The sequence below is a fragment of the Marmota marmota genome, unplaced genomic scaffold (assembly GCF_001458135.2).
Source record: "Marmota marmota marmota unplaced genomic scaffold, marMar, whole genome shotgun sequence".
Taxonomy (NCBI): Eukaryota; Metazoa; Chordata; class Mammalia; order Rodentia; family Sciuridae; genus Marmota; species Marmota marmota.
Window position 1 is genome coordinate 29,836,349 of NW_026000057.1, and position 26,185 is coordinate 29,862,533.

General features: G+C 35.3%; 1 protein-coding gene across 1 annotated transcript; it reads right to left on the reverse strand.

Annotated features, from left to right (window-relative positions):
- Positions 1-211: 211 nt before the first annotated feature.
- LOC107141148 (alcohol dehydrogenase 1-like) lies at positions 212-24,215 on the reverse strand. Its single transcript, XM_015484380.2, has 9 exons — positions 24,125-24,215; positions 22,603-22,704; positions 10,975-11,113; positions 9,475-9,562; positions 9,141-9,360; positions 8,679-8,939; positions 7,831-7,966; positions 4,246-4,384; positions 212-475 (listed from the first exon to the last, which is right to left on the reverse strand). Exons 1-9 carry the CDS (start codon positions 24,161-24,163, stop codon positions 451-453), a joined length of 1,149 nt encoding a protein of 382 aa, XP_015339866.1. The 5' UTR covers positions 24,164-24,215; the 3' UTR covers positions 212-450.
- Positions 24,216-26,185: the final 1,970 nt, after the last annotated feature.

Below are 26,185 nucleotides of genomic sequence, written 5' to 3' on the forward strand. Positions count from 1 at the left end.
ATGTTAAGCTCAAACTCAAAACAATTAGCCATCTCTCTTCCCAGTACTTGTCCAAGAAGGCAGACCGTCAGTTTAGTTCTTTCTGAGACAAGTCAACTGAGCAACGTATGGAATGGTGGGAAGCCTTCCATAATATAAGTGGGATTTTAAAAAATATAAGGTGACTTGAGGCCCATGAAAAATAAGACAAATTTAAAGTGAGATTGTTAGCATGGAGAGAAGATCTTTTTTTATTATTAATAATCAGTTCATTTCTTTTCTTCAAGATTTAGATAGAAATATAGACATCAATTTCAAAATCATTAATTTTATAATAGTATCATTAAAATTCTAGAAGTACCCTCCTTCAATTTTTCTCTTTATATGTTGCAAGTAAATAATCAAAGAGGTGAAGAAGCACAAAGGAACATTGCTGAGGGTGCTCATACTCCATCTTCATTATCTGGGATCTCAAAACAAGAGGACACAGCGGATGCTGAAACACAAAGCATTAAAATATTGAATTGACCAACTTGCCCATGCACATACAGGTAGTAAAAACTAGTTGTAAGTTGTGCATTTAAAGAGAGTTGTCCACTCATCCCCATTTCTTATCTCTATATTATTCTCTCCCCTCCCCTTAAAGACATCAGAAAACATCTCTGGAATTAAGTCCAGTGGGTGACTAGTAACCATGTGATCTGATTTTAGTATTGAGAAGCAGAGACAATAAGGCAAGAGATGACTTTGAGTAGTTATCTCCTTTGGACCCACAGTTGCAGAGTTAATTTCACTCTGTGACTTTGAGTCTAACTATATGATATTGCTCTGAAATCTTTAGCTGGCCACTTGTTGGTTTGGTGGGAAATGGAGGATTCCCATGGCCCCTGGCCATTTTCTAATTGTGAATGGCTACATGAGGATAATGACTATATTCCATTTCATATGTCAACGTCTTTCTTTTGGTTCTCATCTCTTGTGGTATTATGTCCTTACTTTATTAGCTGTCAAACTACTCTCTATCAGGGAAAACAAAATACATTATGCATTGTACATTGGTAAATTCCCTAGATGTGTACAGTATTCTTAATCCACTATTCTAATGCATATGTGTTAGGGATTTTTGTTTATTATTCCATTTTTTCATTTATTAATTCATTTAAACAATTTTTTAAAAAACTGAGCAACTTTCACATTTAAAGCATTGTATCTGATGTGGAGTTATAATTAAAAATGTGATTTCAGGAATTCATCAGAGGGGCTGGGGCTGTAGCTCAGTAGCAGAGTGCTTGCCTAGCCCATGTGAGACAATGGGTTCAGTCCTTAGCACTGCATAAGAAAATGAAAAATGAAATAAAATAAAATAAAGGCATTCTGTCCATCTACAACTACAAAACAATTTTTAAAAAGAATTCTTCAGATGAATAACTATTCATATAATTATAATGTAGTATTCTACATGTTATCATGGGGGAAATAAAAGGCAGAATGGGATCAGAGAAAGTATAGGTAGCTTAGAATTCTGGGAGCTTGGAGGCCTTGCTGCACTGTGATTTGGATAATGTCCAGGAGTTGGAGACATGGATTTTGTTTGGGATGGGTATGGGCAGGGATTGGTGCTAGTATGAAGAACTACAGGTATGAAGTTTCAGAGACAGGCAACTCTGACATCATTCTTTGAGGTCCAGGGTTTGGGAGAAGGATCAAAAAACCTTAAGTTGACTGAAGCATCGAATGTATGGGTAAAATGTTAAAATGTGAGCATAACATGGAAGATTCATTTAGAGGAAGGAGTAGCAAAAATCCAGGAGAATCTGCTCAGTTCTAACTGACTAGGTGATCCTGGAAAGACATCATACTTCTTTGGTTCTTAGTTTTATTCTCCATAAGTGAGGGTGACAATGAAGTGACCACAGAGGTTCCATGAACTTATAAACTATAAAGTCAAAGCTCAAGAGGTCCCTTTTGCACAAAAGTTTCTACAAATGGCTTGTTCGTGGGATTGAGGTTTGTCAGCAGTGCTCTAGCCTAGAAATCTGTATAAGCAACAGAGGCTTGATCTATATCTTCTTTCCTCTGGAAAGTTCATCCAGATCCTCATACCACATTTTATTCTGCTACCATGCACACACTGCATATGTTAAGAAGAATAATGTTAGTTTTTTTTAACGATTTATTACAAAGTCTAATGTTTCTGTTTTGTCAATACTTATCAAGTCAATTCTAAAAAAGTTAAATTTAAAGAGAACTAACATTTCCTGATAGGCCACTTGAGCAATGTAAATTGCTTGAGGTCTTTATTAATATGGTAATGAAATGCCTTCTTCCACGATAAAGTTCTGGAAGTAAGCTTCAAATTGGGGAGGAAAACTCTTTAAAATTAATATATGGGGCTTATTTGTAGTAACCACCTTTCAGAATCAATAGGAAGGGCAGAAGTGGCAACTTTTCTGTTCTTTTTATGAGTGCAAACTATGAAAAAGTGGTCAACCTATAAATAAAAACATGCTCTGTAAATTAGCAAAATGACTATCGCATTTGTTTAAAAAATCAGATGGCATTATGCAATTCCACCTGCTACAAGTTGGGTGATTTGGGTCTTTAATAGTTTTGAGAACACAAATTAAATATGCATGAAATTCTGTGTATTATGTAACAATTTTGTATTTCTCTAGGATAAATGATAAATGGATTTTAATACTCTTTCACTATTTTTTATGAGTTGTTCAAAACATTACAAAGCTCTTGACATACCATATTTCATATATTTGATTCAAGTGAGTTATGAACTCCCATTTATACCCTGTATACTCTTTGACTATTGGTGACCAATGAAATGCATTTACTAGAATAGTATCTGGGTATAGGAGTAGAATATTTAGCTAAAACATTCCACAAACAATGTTTTTGCTAACTAAGGGTCAATTTAAAAATTCTGTGAATCTGTTTGGGTCACATTGTTATAGGAAATATAGCTCTGGTCTCATTTGCTTTGATCTCAATATACATAAAGTCACAGGTGGCATCATAGAGCTGGAAATTTTCTTCAAGGTGACACAACCCATCATCTGTGTTTTTCAGATTTTTAGATCTGAGTTAATTCTAGTCAATCCAGTCAATGCACTTTTAATAATTTCTACCAAACTTTATTATTGGTTTATTTAAAAAAAACTGTAAGGTGGGATTTCACAGCAATATCATATAGTTAGGCTCAGGAAAGGCAAGGTAATATCCTAAGGAGATCTGGTTCTCTTCAGGTGTAAAAGTTCTTGCATTTTAATTTTTTATAAGGAAAATATTTTTGTAGTCAAAGTCTTTATATTCACTACTCTATACAAGAACGAACTCTTCCTTGCATGTTGGATTTTTCACTATTTGGGTTCTTGTATACAGTCCCAATTTCTACAATGCCTTGTACTCTGATGATTCTTCTTGTTATAGACCTACAAGTTCCCAAGGCCAATGGATACCTTCTTCCTGAGGGATCATCCTATTCTATTCATTAAGAAATGAGGTCTCTTTCCCCTGAATCTTGAGTTTTGAATTTTTGGCCAGACATCACATCTAGCTCCATGCTGCAGTTATTCATGTATTCAGCATGTTACATTCAAGGGCCAAAGGGGCAATGACCTAAAGGCAGTGATTAGATTTGCCAGTGTGTCTAGCACAAACTCTTAGGTGCTTCATGAATGTATGAAGATTGGAAATATTTCTGAAATGTCAAATAGTAAACTGTGATTGAAAATAAACTCATAAAAGCAGGCTTTTTTTGGAGCTACTTAATTTTATGCTGAAAGGTCATTTTAAAACTTTGGGCTTTTCAGTTTGGTAATCAATTTACATTTTAATCTCTTTGTCATATATATGCTAGCACTTAAACTGAAAACAATGAAAGCTTATTTTCACAGTGCTTTTTCTTTCACTGATCATTTTTATTTTTACATTTGTTCTTCATATGGTCTCTCAAGAGAGCAGGAACCCTAATCCCCATTTTGTAAACAGGAGCAGTGGCACAGGCCAAGGCAGCCATTTGGGCTACATAGTGACCAAATGGAAGCCTGGGCACTCTTCAAAACAGACTCACAGCTCTTTTATTGCTGCCCCCTAAACCATTTCTCACAATTGCCCACTTTCACACTTGATCTATGCCCTCTCATGTTTTATAAAATTTTGGGTAAAAGTTGCATGTGTAAGATACACAGACACAGACACAGACACACAGATGTATGTATGTGTGCACTTGCATGCACACACACAAATACTCACCAATGTCCACCTTGGAGCAATTCAAATGCCTTATTGATACTTTCAAAAGGCAATTTATGGGTTATAAGTGGGTCTATATTGATTTTCTTTTGAAGGTAGTCAGTTACCATTTTAGGAATACAGCTTCTGGTTTTATAATCTGTAGAAGGAAAGGAGAAAAATAGCAAGACCTGAAAACAACAAAACTAATCAAAGAATCCAATGAACTATTTGTGTATAAAACTGGCAAAAGCATTCATGGGAGTTAGTTAGCCATTCACCTTTTGATCCTTTATCTTGGCATCAAAAGCAAAGGCAATTTATTCCAGATCCTCCACATCTGGGTGCTGCTCAGGAGTGTTAAGATCATTCAGAGTCATCGAGGAGCCCTGTATAGGTAAGCCTAGTGGACTGGCAGAGCAGACACAATGCTGTCATGGCCCCCAGCTCTGCCTTGTCATCAGGACACTAATTTTTTCTATACCAATTTAACTTCTAGCTGGTTCAATTTGAGATATATATATATATATATATATATATATATATATATATATATATATATAAACACAAACTTCACAAACCTAACATTTCAATCTTTGAAATAAACCTAATTGTGTAGTGGTGTTCGAGGGCAGGGAAGTAGAGTAGCTGTATTAGGTGCTATTGGAACCCTGCCTAGATCCCCTTTACTATAATCACTAGGAGCAAGGCAGATGCAGGGATTGTTTTCTCCATATTTATAACTGTGAGGACTAAAGTTTAGAGAGGTGAGATATGTTTCACTGATTATATTAATATATATTTTTAAAATTTTCCATATTTTAAAATTCTTTGACATATTGAGGGCTTCGGGACCTGGGGAAGAACCTTCCTTCCAAGGTTAATTAGTTCCAAGGGATAGTAAACAACTTGCCTGACATGCACACCAACAAGCCCAAGACTTTAAGCCCTGTCCCTCCCCTCCCCTTTTATCAGGCTTCACAGTGAGACAGTATACCCCTGTCCTAAATTACCCCAGGGACAGTTACCAGATAACTAGAGAACACCCTGTAGCTCAGAAACCATTGAAATGATTTCAAGTTAATTCTAAAATTTCTGAGTTTTCTTTACTCTGTCTTCTGTTCCTTTCAGTAAATATCACAATAAAGTCAGTGACTCATGATTCCCATGTCATTTTGAGACTAGAGCAAAGAATAGGTAGCTGATTATCAAAGAAAAGGAAGTGGGTAGATAGCACTTTCCCATTAACTGTTGGCTAACGCCTCCCCCAGGCAGGGGAAGGAGGCATTTTTTCTAACATAAGCAATCAGCCCCTGGGCTGCTCTTTTCCTGTCTTTTGCTCATATAGTCAAGATAAGAAGAGGAGAAGGCATGAGAAGAAAGGAAACCTAAAATCTAGAAAGAGGTAGGAAACCCCCCTTCCATGGATACCAGCTCTGGGTCTCCTTCTCCCTTTTAGAGAAGTCTGTGTCTGTTGCATCCCTTAAATAAAATTTGTTTTCTTTCCTTGGCATTTCTTGGGTGTTTAATCTTCAATAACAGGGAAACGAGGACCTGATCCTGATTTTCAATTTCTTCTGTCTCCTGATTGAGCCTAGTGCTTCCTTGTATGGTCCTGCATGGAGTGAAGTGCCCCCTTCTCTTAAGAACTGAGGTAATATACTCTTCTTTCAAGGCAATTATCTATATGTATGTCTTCTTCTATGATAGTTGATTAAAACAAATCCTGGGGATGGAGGTATATTTTACAACACTAATGTACATCTAGAAAGCATAACATTAAACCTAGAATCCAGGTCTTTATATTCCTAGCACAGTTCTTTATAGCCATTTAGAATTTATTTAGGACTATTATGAAATGTTAATTAAGATGAGGTTAGCAGGGTGCAGTGGCACACAGCCCCTCAGGAGGCTGAGGCAGGAGGATCAGGAGTTCAAAGCCAGCTTCAGCAATTTAGCAAGGCCCTAATAGACTCTGTCTCTACATAAAGTATAAAAAGAGGCAGGAGATATGGCTCAGTGGTTAAGCGCCCCTGAGTCAATCCAGAGCACCCCCCCCCAAAAAAAGTTTAAATAAATCAAATTCAGAAGGTTAAGGGTCCTCTTTCCTCTCTTATGTGAAAGCTAGAGAAGAGAAAGGAAAATAGAGATGGGGTTGGAGCTCATGCAAATCAAAGGGAGATCAGTAGAGAAAAGAGACCAAGGGGTGGGAGGCAGGGAGGGAGAGGAAGAGTGCTGGAGAGTATTATCGGCCAAATTATATTGTTATATTTTTATTGTGTGTATGTACGAATATGTAAAAAATATCTCATCAATATGTACAATTATAATGCACCAATAAAAATGTGGGGTTGGGGGAAGATGGGATTAAAAGGAAAACTTGAACTCTTTTAAAAAAAGAGATAGCCAGCGTATTCTTTATCAGAACCAGGCTACAAAAATATTCTGTTTCTTAATAAGTGTATTAACCAGTTCCCAATGCTATGCCTGAGATAAATAACTTAAAAGTTATCATATTTCTGGAGGTTTCAGTTCAAGATTGGAGAGGGGTAGGACATTACTTTGGGCCTCTAAGACTGTACTAGATGGGGAACATGAGTTAGAAAAAAACCTGCTTACATCATGAGTCAGGAAGCAGGGGCGAAGGAGAATGGAGTTCCACCAGAGTCCCTTTTGAGGGTATGTCCCCAAAGACCTAAAGACCTCCCAGAAGGCCCCACCTCTTAAAGCTCCACAGCACCTGCCTTCTACACATAGATCTTTGAGGGACATTCAACTCTAAACCATAGCAATAGGTCAATTGGACTAAAATGTTGGGTTATAATATTATTGGTATGCAAGATTTTTAGTAATTAAGAAATCTATCAAATGAAAGTGATTAAAAGGAAAAGACCATTACACATTTTTGCCTCCAGAATGAGAATTTGGTTGTGATTTTCCTTATTGTGTTTATATATTGTGTGAGAGAAGGAGATACGGAAGATATGAATGTCAGAAAAAAGTGAATAAATTCCTCCATGAAATCAAGGATAATAATATGGTTTAGATATGATTTTAGTATGCCCCTCAAGGGTTCACATATTGAAGTTTACTCCATAGTGTGAGATTTCAAGGGAGTAGAAACAATCCAACTATGGTGTTGTACAAGGGGAAATTGGAGACATTTGGAGAAGAGATATCCAAGTATGACTCCACATTGGAGTTGCCTGTTTTGTTCTGAAGAAGACACTTAGGGTGATTGTTGAGGTGACAACTAAGGGTCAACACAGCAAGATTTTCTTCTAGTCTTATTCTGTACTGGGGAGTGGTTCAGAAAAATATTGTAGCTCTCCACCAATTACAGAATGTGAGAGTGCCAATGAGCACCCTAAGAAGTGACTCTTCTGTATCTTATCAATGATGTTAAGCTCATGTCCTTTTGCTCCTCTAGGTAATAAATACGAGTGTGAGGAGGTAAAGATGTACTTTCCTACTTTTGGTACATTGTCTTCTATTTCCTTTCAAAGAGGATTATTTTTCCTATGTTCCTTCCCCTCCACTGCTTGCCAACGAGCACACAGGATGTATAGATTTCTGGAAAAGGCAAAATGAAAGTAATATACTCACTTCCCAAAGCACCACCTTTCAGGGTTCTCCCAGAGAGAAGCAGCGTTGGGTCAAAAATGAGTTGTGAATTTGTGGGTGCTAATCCAATGATCACAGCCACTCCGTAGCTTGGGTGGCACGATTCCAAAGTTGCGACCTAATTTCAGAGATGGATGGATTAGCTTCTCAGCAGCCCTAAATCTTCAATTCACAACTGCAGAACGTGTTCTCAGGGAGGATGTATGAGAGAAATCATATAGAATAGGACAGTATGCAGGACAGTCACTATGATTTGAACAAATTGCTTAAATTCATTATGATTAAGTTTTTCAATCTTTAAAATGAAGATAATGTTACTACTTAGCTAGTAAAAATGATATACAGATTAAATGGGATAAAATATATAAATTACTTGGCACAGTACAAATTATGAAAGATGTGTTCATTTTTTTTTTTAGTTATAGTATTTTTTTTTGGTTGGGGGAGGTACTGTTGTACATGCCTGCAATTTCAAGGTCAGTCCCAATAACTTAATGAGACTCTGTCTCAAGATAAAATTAAAAAAAAAGGGCTGGGGATGTAACTCAGTGCTAAAGTGCCTTGAATTCAATCCCCAGTTCCAAAATAAAAACAGAGATAATAATAATAATTTTATCAGGGCTGAGGTAGAGTGCATGGTTAGCATGTTCCTGACTTCAATCCCTAGCACCCAAACAATTTCAACGTGCCCCACACCAACAATAACAACAAAAAAATAGGCAAAGCAAAACCAAAATTATAGTAATGTCCTCATGAAGTAATTATAGTTATGTCTTCATGAAGTTAATGTGTACACTCATATTGACAGGCAGTGCTTCAAGAACACTTACCATGGTATCAATAAGTCCAATGGCCTCGAAGGCAAAGTCAGCACCTTTGCCAGTCATTTCTACCACCACCTCCTGGACAGGTTTCTTGAGTTTTTGAGGATTAAGGCAATCAGTGACTCCTAATGCTCTTGCCCGAGGAAACTTCTCCTCCTTGATGTCAACCCCAATGATCCTAGAAGCACCAGAGGCTTTGCAGGCCATGATGACAGCTGAGCCAATTCCTCCAAGTCCAAAAACCACACAGGTGGAACCTGGGGTGACCTGCAAATTCAGAGGATAGAATATAATTAGGCATCCAAAGCCCATGCTCTTGTGTTGAAAGAAGTTTCCTCTTGTGAGGAAAGAAAAGGCCTCTTTGGCTTTATCTGTGATGGAAGAAGTTCAGAGAAGTTTAGAGAACGGAGTTCAATTAGATGTTATATAGACAGTGTCACTGAAAACAACACAGAAGCACATTCTTACCTTTGCAATGTTAAATACAGCTCCAAAGCCTGTAGGGACCTCACAGCTTAGGATACAGACTGTATCCATGGGAGCATCATCATCAATTTTCCCCACTGCAATTTCATGTACCACAGTATATTCAGTGAATGTGCTTGTGCCATAAAGATGATAAATCTTCCTTCCTCTGCAGGTAAATCTGCTGGTTCCATCTAACATTAATCCAGTTGGAGGAAGAATACTGTGCCACAGATACATAGTGACAAAAAGAGAAATAAAGGACTTAGCTCTAAGTCGATAACTGTACCAATGAAAGCAAATGGGGTGAAAGAAAGTCAAAGAAATTGAAACTAACCTTTCCTTCAAGCAGAAGTTGCCCGTGGGGTGCAAGCAAGAACTACATTCTCTGCACTCTGGAAGAGGGAACATTAAGACTTTATCTCCTAAGGAAAAAGAACAAAGAAAATGATTACCAACTGGGTGGAGACATTGAATGTAATAAACCCCACCTTTACCTATAAGGTATCATTCATAGTAAATATTTGTGATTGGTTGTAATGAAAGTTATCATTATCTTTGAAGTTATTTATAATTTCACTTTGGAATAGAAACAAGTCAATTTTTACTGCAAATGGACCTTCAAAGTAGAAAAAAATTGGGGGAATTTATGTTTCACAAAATTGGAATCAAAGGTAAGACAGTGGCATCAATATATGTGGTCTAAGGCTCCTCTATTTTGACAGCATTTTTTTTTGTACCGCAGATTGAACTACTTAGGGGTACTCTATCACTGAGATACATCCCCAACACTTTTTATTTTTTATTTTGAGACAGGATGTTGCTAAGTTACTTAGGCTTACCTTGAACTTGCCATCCTCTTGCCTCAGCCTCCCTAGTAGCTGGGATTACAGGTACGTGCCAAAGTGCCTGACTTATTTTGGTAGTGTTCTATCCCAGGAGAAAGATCAAGTTTGCATTTAATATATACTTGATATTTGTTGAAACAATGAATTAATACTCCAATGCTAATACCAGAATTAATATTTATTATGAAATGTTTTATTATTGAACAAGAGTCTAGAATTTGAGGGAAGGCTTCCTGTGTCCTTAATCCTTGCTCTGCCATTAAGTAGCTAAATTAATAAAATGATTATTTTGCCAAGCCTTCTATTTCCTCACAAAGTGGTTTTAAAATATCTATGACATGTGTGTTTATTGTTAGAATAACATATATAACATAGTAAAAGTTTTGAAACATGAACAGTATAAAAATGCAAATACAAAGTCTGAAAGAAACTTTTATAAATGATACCTATTCCAGACAATTTAGAGGATTATTTTGTGTGTGTGTGTGTGTGTGTAGAAAAAAATTGTAAATCATACATATTTTAAATTTACTGGTATTACAATACATTGTATATATTTTCAATTCTTAGTTTAATTTTGGGAATATAGATTTGCCATAATCTGTATGGAAATGAGTAGATTGTGTTTTTTGTGGGGGAGGGGAGGGAGGGTACCAGGGATGGACTCAGGGGTACTCGACCTACCATTGAGCCACATCCCCAGCTCTATTTTGCATTTTATTTAGAGACAGGGTCTCACTGAATTGCTTAGCACCTGCTAAGTTACTGAGCCTGGCTTTGAACTCGCGATCCTCCTGTCTTAGCTACCCAAACCCAAACTGGAAGATTCTGAATCTTAGGTTGCTTATATTGTGCACTGTACCTGGTGTGTGAATGCATTTTAATGTTTTTGTCAACGTATGATGGATTCCGTATTTTACAGTGCTGTTGGGGAATAATTAAAAAGCTAATCTGAACAGGAGTTGACACCGTATCTGGCCCTTACTTACCTGGTTTCACACTGGTTACACCTTCTCCAATACTCTCTACGATCCCAGCTCCCTCATGACCCAAAATTGCAGGAAGTGGTACTTTGTCTTTTCCTTCCAGGATGTGCTTATCTGTACCACAGATCCCAGAGGATATAATCTGAAAGGTGATTACATGATTGGAGATAAAATGCCTTGTCATAAAATGATTGAGTCTTTCATAAAAAGGCAATATTTCCAACTTTAGAGGCAGAATATATTCTTTAAAACTTGGGCTATACATTTGAGGCATTATTGATTGTGTCCCTATAATAGAGCTGTTTCAGGAAAAGGACCAAAGCATTTGGTTTATCAGTCTATATAATTTCCCCTAGACCTCTTTAACATCATAAACACCACTGAATTATTTTCTGGCTCTTTGTCAAGAGGAGTTATGCATTCTGTGAGATATGATGAAGCACACAACCCAAACTTGAGCATCTGTTTTGATACATACACCCTAATGGAAGAAACCGTGGGTGATAATATCTATGCTGTTCTCCCTGCCTTGTCCTCTACCTGCCAGTAGAAGAAGCTGAAACACAAGGCTTTTCATGTTAAGTCCCCACCCAGATCTTGGCATGCTAGTTCATAACATGCAGTTAATATCCAAAAGAATAGGTGAAAGGCCCCTTTCCCCCCCTAATACTCTGCTTTGGTGCACAGTTTTCTTTCCTTTTTCTCTTTGTAATCAGTTTCTTTATCCAGCTATTCTAGTAACAAAGGCAAGTTGGTTTTCCCCCAGGGTATTGAGATTTCACAGTTGGAAGGAGTTGGTGGCAAATCAAAGGTTAGCCTCTCATTGCACATTTCACTTGGTACACTCATAAGGCACTATTTCCATTTAGATATTCTCTTCACTGTTTTTTCTCTACTCAACAGTCATTGACCCTGGAGCTTTGGTACTTTTTGCAAATCTGATTGCTCAGTTCCATGATGACTTATTTTCTTATTCCTTTTTGATCTTTGGAGGTTGAAAATATTTATTTCTATGGGTTCTGCTGTGTTTGCTCAGGCTTTTTGCTTGCATAACTGTCCTGCAAGCTCATGTCTCTCTGCCTTGAGTTTTGTCCGCAGGAAATCTCTGATTAATCATGCATCTTGATATTCAATCCCTATTCTATCAGAAAAATAACTGGCTAGGTTTCTCTACAAATAAAAATAATTTTCCTTTTCACTCTTTTGTTTGTTTTTCAAATTACTTTAGGCTATTCTTCTATCTTTTGTACTTTGAATGAACTTTATGGTCTATCCCTCTCCCCCAATTTCAGTGAGCTATTTGAAATGTCCCTGGTTTTCTAGTATCTAGGCTTTGGCACACTGCATCAACTAGTTCAAAATAAAATTTGAAACCAAGCACCTTATTTATGAAATTAGAACTTAACTAGCAAGATTATTTTCAAGTATAACTGAGAAATTCTACATAGAGTATTCAGCTTTCAGTTGTGGCAAGCAAGGCTTTTCCAGATTCAACCTTCCAAGGATAAGTAAAAAAGCTGGGCACCATATATGCAACAGATGACAAGCCATGGGATAAATTCAAATTGAGTTTCAACTGATTGAATGTAATGTTAATTCAGTAATATCCTACAGAAATGTATAACCTGAATCTAACTGGGAGATCTCACATGAAATAAACTGAATAGAATTTGTTAGTCACCTTTGTGTCACTGTAAACAAAATGTCTAACAAGAGCATCTTGGAGTAGGAAGGATTTGTTTTGATTCATGGTCTCAGAGGATTCAGCCTTTGGTCAGCTGCCTTCAAGGCAGAAACACCATAATGGAAGGATGTGGCAGAGGAAGGCTGTTCAACTCATGGCAGCTGGGAAGGGAAGAGAGAGAGGGGCTGTGGAAAAGATCAACCCTCTGTTATGGTTTGGGTGTAAAGTATCCTCAAGAGCTCCTGTGTAAATGCAACAATATCCAGAGGTAAAGAATTGGCTTATGAAAGCTATAACCCAATCAGTTCATCCTAGTTTGAACCGACAAACTATGTGGTAATTGTAAGCAGATGAGGCATGATTGGAAGAGATGGATCACTGGGGGTGTGCCCTGAAAGGATGCATTGCCCCTGTGGCCCCTTCCTTGCTTGTTCTTTCTGCTTCTGGGCCCAAAACCACCTCCAAGATTCAAGGCAACCTCTCAGCTGTGAGGTGTAAAAATTATAAAACAATTTACATGCTTCCAATATACAATAGCACAGAGAAAACATCCATCCAAAAGGGAGGAATAGGGACAAGAAGGAATGGGACCAAAGCAAAATCGAAACCCAGTGGGGCAAATGTAAAGTCCCAAAACTCAACATCCAGAAACTGAAGTATGTGGTGGTTTTCTTGAAATCTTGCCAGACAAAGCACTAAAACTGGGGTCAAGGAAGTAGGATCGTTGAAGAGATTGCCACCACTAAAAATAAGTTAATTGTCTTGCACAATGACATAGTGTTATAGTTTAGATGTGAGGTTTCCCTCAAAAGCTCATGTGTGAGATAATGTGTGTTTACTCTGTGCTTTGTATATTGGAAGCATCTAAATTGCTTTATAAGTTTTATAGGAGCTGACAGCTAAGGGTTTGCCTTGAGTCTATGCACTTAGATTTTTGAGCAATGCTGGAACTATGGAGATTATGGGTACTCTTGCAGATGTACTAAAAGGAATTTTTCATTGGGAAGTAGTCATGAGATTTTGGGGGCCCAGGGGTAGAATGTTATGATTTGGATGTGTAATATTGCCCCTAGAAGCTCATGTGTTAGTAAATGCAACAATATTCTAAGATGAAATGTTGGATTATGAAGCATGTGATCTCATCAGTAAATTAATTTATTTGATGGATTAATAATTTCTTTTTTTAACTTTTTAAAGACCTTTATTCGTGTGACTGTAACAAATGAAATTATTAATTTCAATGAATTTACTGGGAAGTGATGAAAAACTATAGGTAGGTGGGTCATGGCTGGAAGTAGTTCATTGAGGCATGGCTTCAGGACTATATCTGTCCCTGACACTAACTCTTTCTCGATTTCCTGGCTACCCTGAGCTGAGCACCTGTCCTCTGCCATGCCCTTCCACCATGATGTTCTGTGTCACCCCAGGACCAGATCAATTGTTTTAACTCATCATGGATTGAGTCCTCTGCAACCGTGATCCAACATAAACTTTTCCTCCTCTTAAGTTGGTCTTTTAGGTATTCTGGTCATAATGATTAAAAGTTGACTAACAGTTTCTTACAAAATAAATGCAAAATTTCTTTTTTAAAAAATATATTTTGCCCTTCTATTTTAGATTTTATTCAAATATGTCTGATGGTACAAGGTGAAAATTCTTTGAAGATGAGATGTGAAATGGAAGAGGAGGATTCAATGCTTGAGTCTACTGGTAATTCTGATAAACATTTGTGATGAAGAATTATAACATTTTGAGTCATTTCAATGAAATAGTGAACAAGGCCAAGGATAGTCAAGAAATTTTGAAGAACAAATTATAGGACTTATTCTGTATGATAATATAAATCTACGATAATGCAAGCATTTGTTTTTGGTACAATGATAAATGTACCAATAGGTTAATGGATCAGAATTAAAATTAAGAAGTAGACCCAGACATACTAGCCATTTGATTTAGAGAAAAAGTGGCACTAAAGTGTAGGGGTAAAGGCAGAATTTTCAAATAACTAGGTCAATTTGTTATATAAGTAGGAAGAAAGTTAATCTTGGACTTCTACCTCACAGCAAACACAAAAGAATTATTGCCAGGCATTTTTTACTTGTAGATCTAAATGCAAAGTGGAAACCAGTTAAGATTCTAGACAAAAACAAGGAAATTATCTTCCTGATCTTGGGCCAGGGAATGATTTCTTAATTGGGCCATAAAAGGCACTAATCATTAGGGAAAACATTTATAAATTGGACTTCAGTAAATTATGAAATTCTCTTCAAGTGTGTAAACAAGAGAGTGAAAAGAAACCAGAGTGGAAGAAGAAATCTGCCCCAGTTATAATCAACTGAGGAGTCATATCTAGACAAAAAAAATATATATATATATATATATATATAGAATGTCTACAAATAAATAAGGAAAAGATGGACAACCCAATAGAAAAAAAGGAACAAGACACTATAATCTACTTCACAACAAGTTATATCTGAATGGCCAAAAGTATATGAAACATACTCAAACTTCTTAGTCATTAAGAAAATGTAATTTAAAATAATATGATGATGCAGTCTCTGTAAGAACTAAAATAAAATAATTGATTATGCAAAACACTGAATGTGGAGAAACTAGAATTATCTTGTGTTTCTAGTGGGAATATTATTTTATTCTTTATTTATCAATTATGTGTCAGTTCTCCTAAGTTTATTGGACACTTGATAGGCTGCTCTGTGCTGTGATAAGGGTGACAAGGGGGAGAAGAAACATGCTATTGTGGTTCTCAAATAGTCACAAGAAGACAGTGGTAATAAAGAAACTATTTCTCTCCTAAACATTTTAATGGGTGAAGAGCAATATTGCCACTTTCCTAGTTAGTTTGGGACATACCTTATCTGTTTAAAAAATGTTATGAATTTTGCCACTTTATTTAATGAAGGAAAGAAGATATTGACTCTCCATAGCTAACAGGAATAAAATAAAAAGGCATCAAAATCCCTTAAATGTTGCTATTGAGAACTTCTAATGAATTACATAGAAAGCATTCTAACATCAGTGGTAAAACTATTTTACTAGATAGTAGTGTCTAACCCTATCAGGATCAAATCTGACTCTATCAGAAAGTGTTGCTTTACATCAAAATGTGTTTAAGATGGTTTATCCATTGCCAATGACCATAATAGAGAAAAAGATGCAAAAGAGAAAAAAAAAGAGTATTCAGAGGAGAAATATTAAGAAATGATTTACCCCTAGTTAACAGGTAAAACCGGAACCAAATTTCCATATTATGTTATCAGGTACATTTAAATTTTTCTGCAGGTAACAATTGGAAATTGATTGTTCTATAGAATGCTCTACTTTGAACAAGTGCACATTGAAAGTCTAAAAACTTACTATGATTAATAATAAAGATTTGGAAGCAGGATCTGGCAATCCAGTGCTGATAGTCTTGGCCATAGTAGGACAAGATGTAGTGCTATTTTCTGAAACCTAGTAGAAGAATCCTAGATGGGGCAAAGCTCTCTTACTGCCAGAATGTTTAAAGATGCAGGAACTGGAGACTAAAAGTAGAATCTCATATCGTTCTTATGTTTGTTAATCATATAAACGCATTTAAAAATTTTTCAGAATGTAGGTTCAGTCATTACTAATAAATATACCTAATGTATTTGTTGCTTGAAGTAAATTATGTATTATAGGTGAATTTTAATATAAGTGAAACATCAAATGATTGAATCTAGGCAATTATTAAAATTTCCCACTGATGGATATTTTATTTTCTCAATTTGTATTTAGTTTTAAAACAAAAAACTGACAAGTTTTAAAACAAAAAAATTTATTAAAAAAGAGTAAATGCCCATTTAAAGGCACTCAGTAGTTTTAAAGACTTAATTTGGAGATAGCTGAATATTTTGTGTATAAAGTAAAATTTGCACTTAAGGAATTATTAATTTGTATAATTCAGACTAAAGAATTTACCTTGAGTATCTTTTTTAAGTTGGGTACATCAGCAAGAAGTTATCTTACTCTTTTAAAATATATATGTGATGTCTTTATTTTGCCTTCATTTTTGAAAGATAGTTTTGCTAGATTCCTCTTGGTCAATGTTTTTTTTTCTTCAAACACTTTGAGTATGTTATCACATTGCCCTCTGAACTCTATTGTTTCTGATGTTAAATCAATTGTTAGTCTTATTGAGGTTACCTTCTATGTGATATGTTCTTTTCTCTTGTGCTTTTAAGATTTGCTCTTTTCCTTTTTATTTTATTGTGTTAAAAACACTTAATATGATTTCTATTTGCTTAATTAAATTTTAAGTGTACAATACATTATTGTTGACTACAGGTACAATATGGTACAGCAGTTGTTTTTTTTTTTTTAACTCAACTGAAGGAAGAATATACACAGGAGAAAAGACAGTCTCTCTAATAAATGATGTTGACTTGTTTAACTGAAACTTTATTCTTACTGATTAGTAACTCTCCATTTCCCTCTTTCTCCCAGCTCTAGAAACCACCACACTTGTCTTTGGTTCTATGAATCTATTTTAGATATTTGATATCAGTAGAGTTATATATTATTTGTCATCCTGTGATGCACTTATTTTACAGCATAATGTTCTCAAGGTTCATATATATTATCACAGATTGCAGAGTTTCCTTCTTTATAAAAACCAAGTAGTATTCAAATGCATGCAAAAAGCACATTTTCTTTATTCATCTGTTGATGGATATTTAGGTTGTTTCCACATCTAGGCTATTATGAGTTGTGCTGACATAAGCATGGGAGAGTTGTATCAGCAGTATTTACATACTGATTTCAATCTTTTGGATAAATACCCAGGGGCTGCCTTATGTGGTTGTTCTATTATTTAATTTCTTAGAGAAATCTCCATATTATTTTTATTATGGGTGCTACAATTTGAATTCCCATCAACAGCTAGCAACAGTTCTAACTTTTTCTACATCCTTGCTAAGAATTTATATCTTTTGTTTTTTGATAATAGACAACCTAACAGGTATGAGGTAATATCACATTGCAGTTTTGATATGCATTTCCATAATAATTAGCATTTTTGATAAACATTGATCATTTTTTGATAAACACATTGACCAATTGTATGTTTGCTTTGAAAAAATGCATATTTAGGTCTTTTGCCCATTACATTCTTTTCTTGCTATTGAGTTAATAGAAGTTCCTTATGTAGTTTAGATATTTACCCCTTATTATTTATAAGGTCTGAAAATATTTTCCTCTCATTCTATTGGTTGCCTTTTCATTCTGGTACTTATTTCCTTTCATTTCTTCATGTCCATGAAGTCATTACCAAGAACAATGTCATAAATATTTCCCCTATGTTTTATTATAGTAGTTTCAGACTTCATGTTTAAGTCTTTAATCAATTTTGAATTGATTTTTGTATACAGCATGAGAAAATTTCCATTTTCAACCTTTTGAATGTGGATATTCAATTTTCCCAGCATTATTTGTTGAAGAGACTATCTTTTCCCCATTGTGTATTCTTGGCATACTCATCAAAGTTTATTGTTTATGTGTAAGTTTATTTATAGTCTATTTCATTGGCTCATATGTCTACTTTATGCCAATACCATATTGTTGTGAGAGAAAAAGAAGAAGGAGGAGGAGAAGGAGGAGAAGGAGGAGGAGGAGGAGGAGGAGGAAATATAGATAAAATAAAAAGCAGAACAAAAAAGGGAAAATAATATAAATACAAATCAAGAGGGAAAAATTAGAAAAAAGAAAAATCCAATTAAAGAATAAACACAGAATAAGACAAAAGTAAGAGAAAATGGTGAGATATAAAAAGTAATAATAAAAGAACAGATGGAGAAAAGAAAATGGGTCAAAAATTCTTCTTAGCCAAGGTTCTTGGAAACATCTCCCACCTGTTCTTTAAGATCGGAATCTACCAGGTATGGTGGGCAAGGTTATTGATTGCAGCTGCTGCTTGTTGTCATGCCTCTCAGTTGTCACCAAATGAGTTATGATGGAAAGCAGGCTGTGTCCCACTTTTCTCACAAAACAGGTTAAGGAACGTTTACAATGCTCATATTTCCTCCAGAGGTTTTTAGACTGTGCCATCAACTTCCAGGGCTCACCTATAGTCCCTCATCTCCTCAAATAGTTACACACTTATTGTTACTTGGTTTCCACTCCCTGGAGAAGCAAACTAGGGCTAGTTATCTCTTGAAAACCACCTTGAAATCCCTGTTTAGCATCCTTTTGTTTCTACTTAAAGAACTCATTTATTTATTTATAAGATCCATCTAGTGGTGATGAACTTCCTTGGCTTTTGTTTTGTTTGTGAAAGTCTTTACTCTTCTTTGTCTTTTGGAGGACAGTTTTGTGAGAAATAGCATTGTTTTGTTGGACTTTTTGTTCCTTTCATGACCTTTTGGGGTCTTTTTCTGTAACCATGGATAGTTTTATTGAGATTCGCTTGTATGTGACTAATCACTTTGTTATTGGTAATGTTCTCTTTAACTCTGACAATTTGATTAAAACATATCTCAGTATAGATCTTTGAGGTCATCTTATTTGGGTTTCTTGGCCCTTTTTCTTCCCTGGATTTGAGAAGTTTTCACTCATTATTTCTTTGAGTAAGCTTTCTAATCTTTTCTTTCTTTTGTTTAGGATTTCCAAACTCTATAAATTGGTCTTCTTATTGATATCCCATAGTTTCTTTAATATTCCTTTAATCATTTACTTCCTTTTTTTTCCTTGATTAAATTTTTTTCTAACCTGAGTTCACAGATAATTTCTTCTGGTTGTTCTATTCTGCTGTTGAACCCCTTTAGTAAAATTTTAAGTTAGTTAAGGTATTCTTCATCTCTATGATTTTTGTTTGGTGAATTTTAATGTTCTCAAAGGATCTATATTAAAGTTTGCTGATTATTTCTTTTGCTTGCTCAACTCTGCTCCTGAATGCCTCCTATGGAAATTTTATTTCAGTGATTATACTTTTCAGCTCAATTTAGTTGCTTTAAAGATGAATCATTGTCATCTTTAAAAATAACTTCTATATTGTTTTATTTAGTTCTCTGAACATTTATAATAGCTGATTTTTAAATCTTTACTAAGTTCTGAGATCTCTGAAAAGCTATTTAAATTGCTTACTTTTTTCCAGTATAATGATCAACTGTTTCTTTGCATGTCTTAGGATTTGTCAAAAACTGAATATTTAGATAATAGAATAGTATCTCTGGATTTTGATTAGTCTCTTCTTCCTATCCCCTTCCATTCCTTTCATTGTGCTTTTTCTAGTGTCAGACTTAGGTTTTCAGTTTTTTCCCCTATATTTTTATTTTTAAACCTGGCTTCCTAGAATTTTCCCCTGGGTCAGCATCTTGAGGAATGTTTCCCATTCTTCACCATGTTAGTAATAATTAGCAGCTTTCAAGTGCCCATTTTAGTTGCTCCTGAGGGAAAGCCACCTAGTGCTTATCCATAGTCTTTTGGACCCCCAAGGAGGAACATGATCTTAGTCGACTCCTTTTAATAGTATCCTTGGGTGGCGTTCTGAAAGCTCCATGAAACTGCTGCTACCAGTTTCATGGAGCTTTCAGTCTTCTTAATTGCTCATCACTAAGATCTCTACTATGATTTGGATATGTTTTGTAGCTTGAGGTTCATGTGCTTGAAGCTTGGTCCTCAATATAATAGTATTGAGAGGTGGTTGTTATGGTTTAGATAGGAGATGTCCTCAAAAACTCATGTGTGAGACAAAGCAAGAAAGTCTGGAGGTGAATTGATTGGGCTATGAGCATTCTACCATAATCAGTGAATTAATTCTCTGATAGAGATAAATGGGTGGTAACTGTAGGCAGGTAGGGTGTGGTTGGAGAAGGTGGGTCCCTGTGGGTGCACTTTTGGATATATTTTTTGTCCTTTTTGAGCAGAGTTCTCTCTCTGCTTCCTGTAGCTATGTAGCTCTGTTCCCAGATGCTTTCCCCTGTCACACCCTTCTGCCATGATGTTTTGTCTCCCCTCAGGTACAGAGTAATGGAGTTGGCTGTCTTAAGGACTAAGACCTCTGAAACCATGAGTCAAGTAAACTTTTCCTCCTTTAAAGTGGTTCTTGTCAGGTCCTTTTGTCACAGCACCGAAAGAGCTTACTAAAACAGTGGTGATAACTTTAAGTGGTGGGTTCTATTGTGAGGTGATTAGGTAATGTTGACACAAACTCATGAATGGATTAATGGATTAATGTGTTTCTCAATAACTAATAACTTCTAGTCTCATAGGAATGAGTTAGGTGTACCTGGACTGAATTAGTTATTGAGAGAATTTCTCCTTCTATTTCTCTGCCATGTTGTAACACAGCATGTTGTCCTCACCAGAAACTAATCACTAGAAACTAATCATGTTAGCACCATGCTCTCTGACCTCTGAAACTGTGAGTTAAATAAGCCTCTTCTTAAAAATAAAGTATCCAGTTAAAGGTATTTAGTTATAGCAAGAGAAAACACACTAAGACAATACCTAATGTTTTTGACAATCCTTTCAGACATGAGTCTTTTCCTATTCTTTTCCAAATAAAGTTAGCCCCCTTAGCAGGGCTGCACAATTATGAGTCCTTTCATGCATATTTCTGTGGTTAAAATTTCTTCATTACTGCAAGAAAGTTGGGGGTGAAGGCAATGACTTATTTCCTAAAATGACACCTTTGCCCTATGAGTTGGTAAATTCTTGCAAGGGACTGAGTTGGGTCCAATTCATACTCATATTGAAGCCCTAACCCCCATGTGATGAAGTATTTGGAGATGGATATTTTGGTGGGAGGTAATTAAGTTTGGATGAAGTCACGAGGATAGGACACCCCTCGTGAGATTACCAGCCTTATAAAAAGAAACCAGACAGCTTGCTTGTTTTCTCTACCTTGCGAGGACACGGCAAAGAGATAGTCATTGTGAGCCAGAGTCATCACCACAGCTCAACCATGCTGACACCCTGATCTTGTACACTTCCAGCCTCCAGAACTGGGAGAAAAATGCTTGTTTGAACTACTATTCCATTATAGCCTGAGTATGTTCATACAGTTCTCATCTTGCCCTGCCTGGTGTGATCTTCTTCCTTACTAGTGAGCACTGGGGAGGATGGTGGGTGATTTGGGCCAGGTATCCTAGAAATGATGCATCTAGAGTGGAGACTCCATGGGTAGGAGATGGGTTGGGGAAGGGTTCTCAGTTTTCTCATCCATTCCACTGGGAGTAGAGAATCTGCTTGTTGTTATCTTACTCCATTTTTCTGCTGCTACACCAAAATGTCACAGATTGCGTAACTTGTAAACCACAGAATTCTTTTTGGCTCACAGTTGTGGAGGCTGGATCTAACAGTATGGAATCTGGTACCCCACAAGGGCCTCCCCTCTGTGTCTTAATTTGGCAGAGGGCTAAGTGAGCATGTGTGAAACAGAGAGAGAGGTGTGGGTGCTGATTTTACCCTTTTATCAGGAGCCTACTTCCATGATAACTAACCAACTCCCACAACAATAGTCTGGATCCATTCATGAGATGATAGCTCCGTGACCTAATTTTCTCTTAAAGGTATCACCTCCCAATACCCTTAAATTGGCAATTAAATTTCAACATGAGTTTTGGAAGGGGCAATCAAACCACAGCAGTTATAATCAGAATACCTTTATAATTGTGAATAAAAGAGGTTTATGATTCAATAATTGCTCATGTAGATTTTCAAAATTTAAAAACAATAATATATTTAAAATATTTAGTAACATTTCAATATTTATGTACCTTATGTTTCTGACATTTTCACACAATGCAATGATCTTACTATTAAATACAGTAATACAGAGCTGGTGTAAATCATAGGAATTCTTGATTTTCTTTAAATACAAAATGTCATTTTTTTCTCCTAAAATGAAAAATAATTATAAACACACATCTGCATTCATGCCTACTGAAAGTCTCATTTATATTTACCTTAATTCGAACTTCACCAGCTTTTGGTGGATCAACTTCAACTTTCTCAATAGACAGGGGGGCATTTGTTGTCCAGGCAATGGCTGCCCGGCATGTGATAACCTATGTATATAAAGATAAAATGACAAAGTGGTCTTATTCCTACTAATCTAAAATTGAGTGAGACATTTAGTTACATTCCCACTTACAATACTGAATTGTCATTCTGCTTTATCACTTTGAAATATAGATAATAGACTTCATTCATTGAAAATAATCACATGTATATTTTTATACATGAATAATATAAATTGGGAGACAAATGATTTATATATATACACACATATATATCTATATTTATATATGCATATCTATATCTCTATAGACAATATCTATATCTATATGATTATATATGTGCACACATATATCTATATGTGTATATTTCTATGTCTTTATATACATATAGAGATATGTAGTCTTTGTCTCAAAATGTTTTATACCAGTTATCTGAATAATACTTAGGGAATTTCTCATCTGTATTCCAAATGTCATGAGATATTAATGTTGCCCAACTGGTTTATGGATCCCAGTTCAGTTTTCTAAATCTAGATTTCTACATTGTAATTTCTAATACTAATCATCTATTTAAAATAGAGAAAACTGGATCATTGTAATGTTTTGAGCAACTAATAAAAAAATAGAGAAAAATGGAATTTATTGTGGAAAGATTATTATAAGAAAAGAGAACTATTATATTGGAAATAGGAAAAGAAATAATGTTAATTTTGTTTCTTTATGGTCATTTCCATAAAACATCATGCAGAATATTTTATTCTATCTTCATAGTTCTTGTGCCTTATAACCTTTATTCATTTATTGCATTTTTATTTTAAAATCTCTACACAGCTCAAGCTTTGATAGTTATCTATTGATTTTTCTACATTAGTAGGTGGCTGTATTTGACAGATTCTTTTAGCATTAGAAAGATTTTGTTCTACTTTACAGAAGGATTAATTGTTTTTTAAATGATAAGAGTTCTTACTGTATCACAATTATGAATTTGTTTTTGAAAAATCAATTTACAAATGACCAGGAATACTTCCTCTGTGTAAAGCATGGTGTATATATATTCACATGGTATCTTTTTTTTTTTAAATTTTTTATTGTTGGCTGTTCAAAACATTACATAGTTCTTGATATATCATATTTCACACTTTGATTCAAGTGGGTTATGAGCTCCCATTTTTACCCCATATACAGATTGCAGAATTACATCAGTTACACATCCATTGATTTACATATTGCCATACTAGTGTCTGTTGTGTTCTGCTGCCTTTCCTATCCTCTACTATCCCCCCTCCCCTCCCCTCCCCTCCCCTCTTCTCTCTCTGCCCCCTCTACTGACATTCATTTGTCCCCCTTGTATTATTTTTCCCTTTCCCCTCACTTCCTCTTGTATCACATGGTATCTTTAACAGCCTAAAGTACATCTACTGACAAGAAGATTAATGAAGCTACATTTGAAAAGCAAACCAACACTTACTTTGTTGGATGTTTCAGTGAAGAGTTTTCCTTGCTCCATCTTTCCTTATGGCTGGTTTACAAGTGAGAACTCTGTCTCTTCTCACCAGCTTTTATGGAGCCTTAGAGTTTCCTCCCACCTGAGAGTGACTCATCTACTACATAGCAACCAAGGGAGGAGGGAAGGGAAAAGGGGAGAAATAAAAGGTTGAGTAAAGGATGAAAGAAAATGCAAAATATGAAACTGAGGAGAAGGATGAAGAAGAGCAAATCTTGAGGAGAAAAAATGGAGAGCTAGTGAAGGAAAAAGCGGAAAGTAAATAAGGGTTTTAAAAAGAACAAGAAAAAAACGATGAAGGGAAAGTAGCAACCTCCCCCAAAGCATATATTGTGTTTTATAGTTTGGAAATTCTTCTACATCCATAATGTCACTTGATCCTTCACAAGACAACTAGACTAATTTTCTTATGAGGAAACTAAAGTTCAGAAATGATTGCAGATTAATTTTAATTAGAGCTCAAATAAGGTTTATGATTTCAAATCCCATGATTTTGGGGGAAGAATTATGAAGAAAAGTATAAAAAATGCTGAGAAGTGAGAAAAATTTAGAAAGAATGGTAAAGATTGTGAAAGGTAGAAGAACAGGAATTATCATACGAAAATAAAATTTAAAGACTTATTTTGAAAGGAGTTAAACTTGTCAGACAGAAACCTAATTCAAACTGTTTAATGCAAAACAGGAGTTTTTATTGATCATGTGGTTTTGGAGATAGAAAAATCAAGCACAAGCTTTTCCACCTTGGCACTCATTCTTTGGACAATTATAGGTTATCAGTCGTCTGCTGACAGGTAATGATGATAATGATGAATAAAAATGGTGAAAATAAGACATAGTGCTTCTCCTTCTCTAGCTGAAACCTGTTTCTGTTGGCTTTATGGTAAAACTCATTTATTTAATCTAGCTTTTCTATTTATAATTTTACCCTTCTATCTCAGTAGACTTACTTCAAAACTTTATTCTGTTCTTTTCTTTTAATTTTCTTTAAGTTTATTTTAATTTTTATTTTGAGACAGCGTCTCTCACTTTTAATTTTTATTTTGAGACAGCATCTCTCACTAAGCTGCTTAGGGCCTTACTAAATTGCTGAAGCTGGGTTTGAACTTCCATTATCTGAGTTTCTGGGATTACAAGCATGTGCCATTACACGGAGCTAATGCATTCATTTTTATTGTGAAGTAGTATTTTATTGTTTTGGCTTATTACAAATAATAATATCATGCACATTGACTAATTCAATGTCATGAAGATTTATATTTAGTTTTCCTCAGATATTTTCATCGTTTTAGCTTTTAAATTTAGGTCCTTGATTTATTTTGATTCAATCTTTGTGTATGGTATGAGGTAGGGATCAAACTTCTTTTGCATGTGGATAACCAGTTATTCCAGGCTCATTTCTTGAAAATATATTCTTTCCCTATTGAATGGTTTTGGCATCCTTGTCAAAAATCAATTAGCCATAATTATATGGGTTTATTTCTGAAATCTGTTGCTATTTTATTGATTTCCATGTCAATTTTTATGTCTGAAACTGTCTTTATTTTGTCTTTGTAGTAAATTTTACATCTTTCAGTTATTTCAGATGGTGAGAGTAAACAAATATGATCTCTTTTATTCCATCTTGACTTGAAGTGATTTTTTTCTTTGCCTAGGTTGTTGTTAGTGTAGAGAAATGCCACTGACTTTTATCTACTGAGTTGTATCCTGAAAGTGTACTGAATTCATTTATTAATCCCAACAGGTTTTCTTTAGGATATATGTGAATATGTTATTGGCCAGCAGATAATTTAACTTATTTTTCAATTTGGAAGCCATGTATAAATATTTTTGTGCCAATTTTCTCTCTCTAGGATTTCTAGTATTTTGTTGAATAGAAATCACAAGAAAGGAAAAATTTGTCTTATTACTGATATAGAGGAAAACTTTTGAGATTCACTATTCAGTATAATAGCCATGGACTTTTCATATGTAATATTTTTAATGCTTAGATAATCTTCTGTTTCTAGGTTGTTGAATACTTTTATC

Coding starts and splice junctions, on each gene's coding strand:
- LOC107141148 (XM_015484380.2), bottom strand. CDS start 24,163: ATGGAGCAAGGAAAACTCTTCACTGAAACATCCAACAAA. Junction 22,705..24,124: donor TCACTGAAACATCCAACAAA/GTAAGTGTTGGT, acceptor TTATATACATAG/GTTATCACATGCCGGGCAGC. Junction 476..4,245: donor TTGCTCCAAGGTGGACATTG/GTGAGTATTTGT, acceptor TTTGTGTTTCAG/CATCCGCTGTGTCCTCTTGT.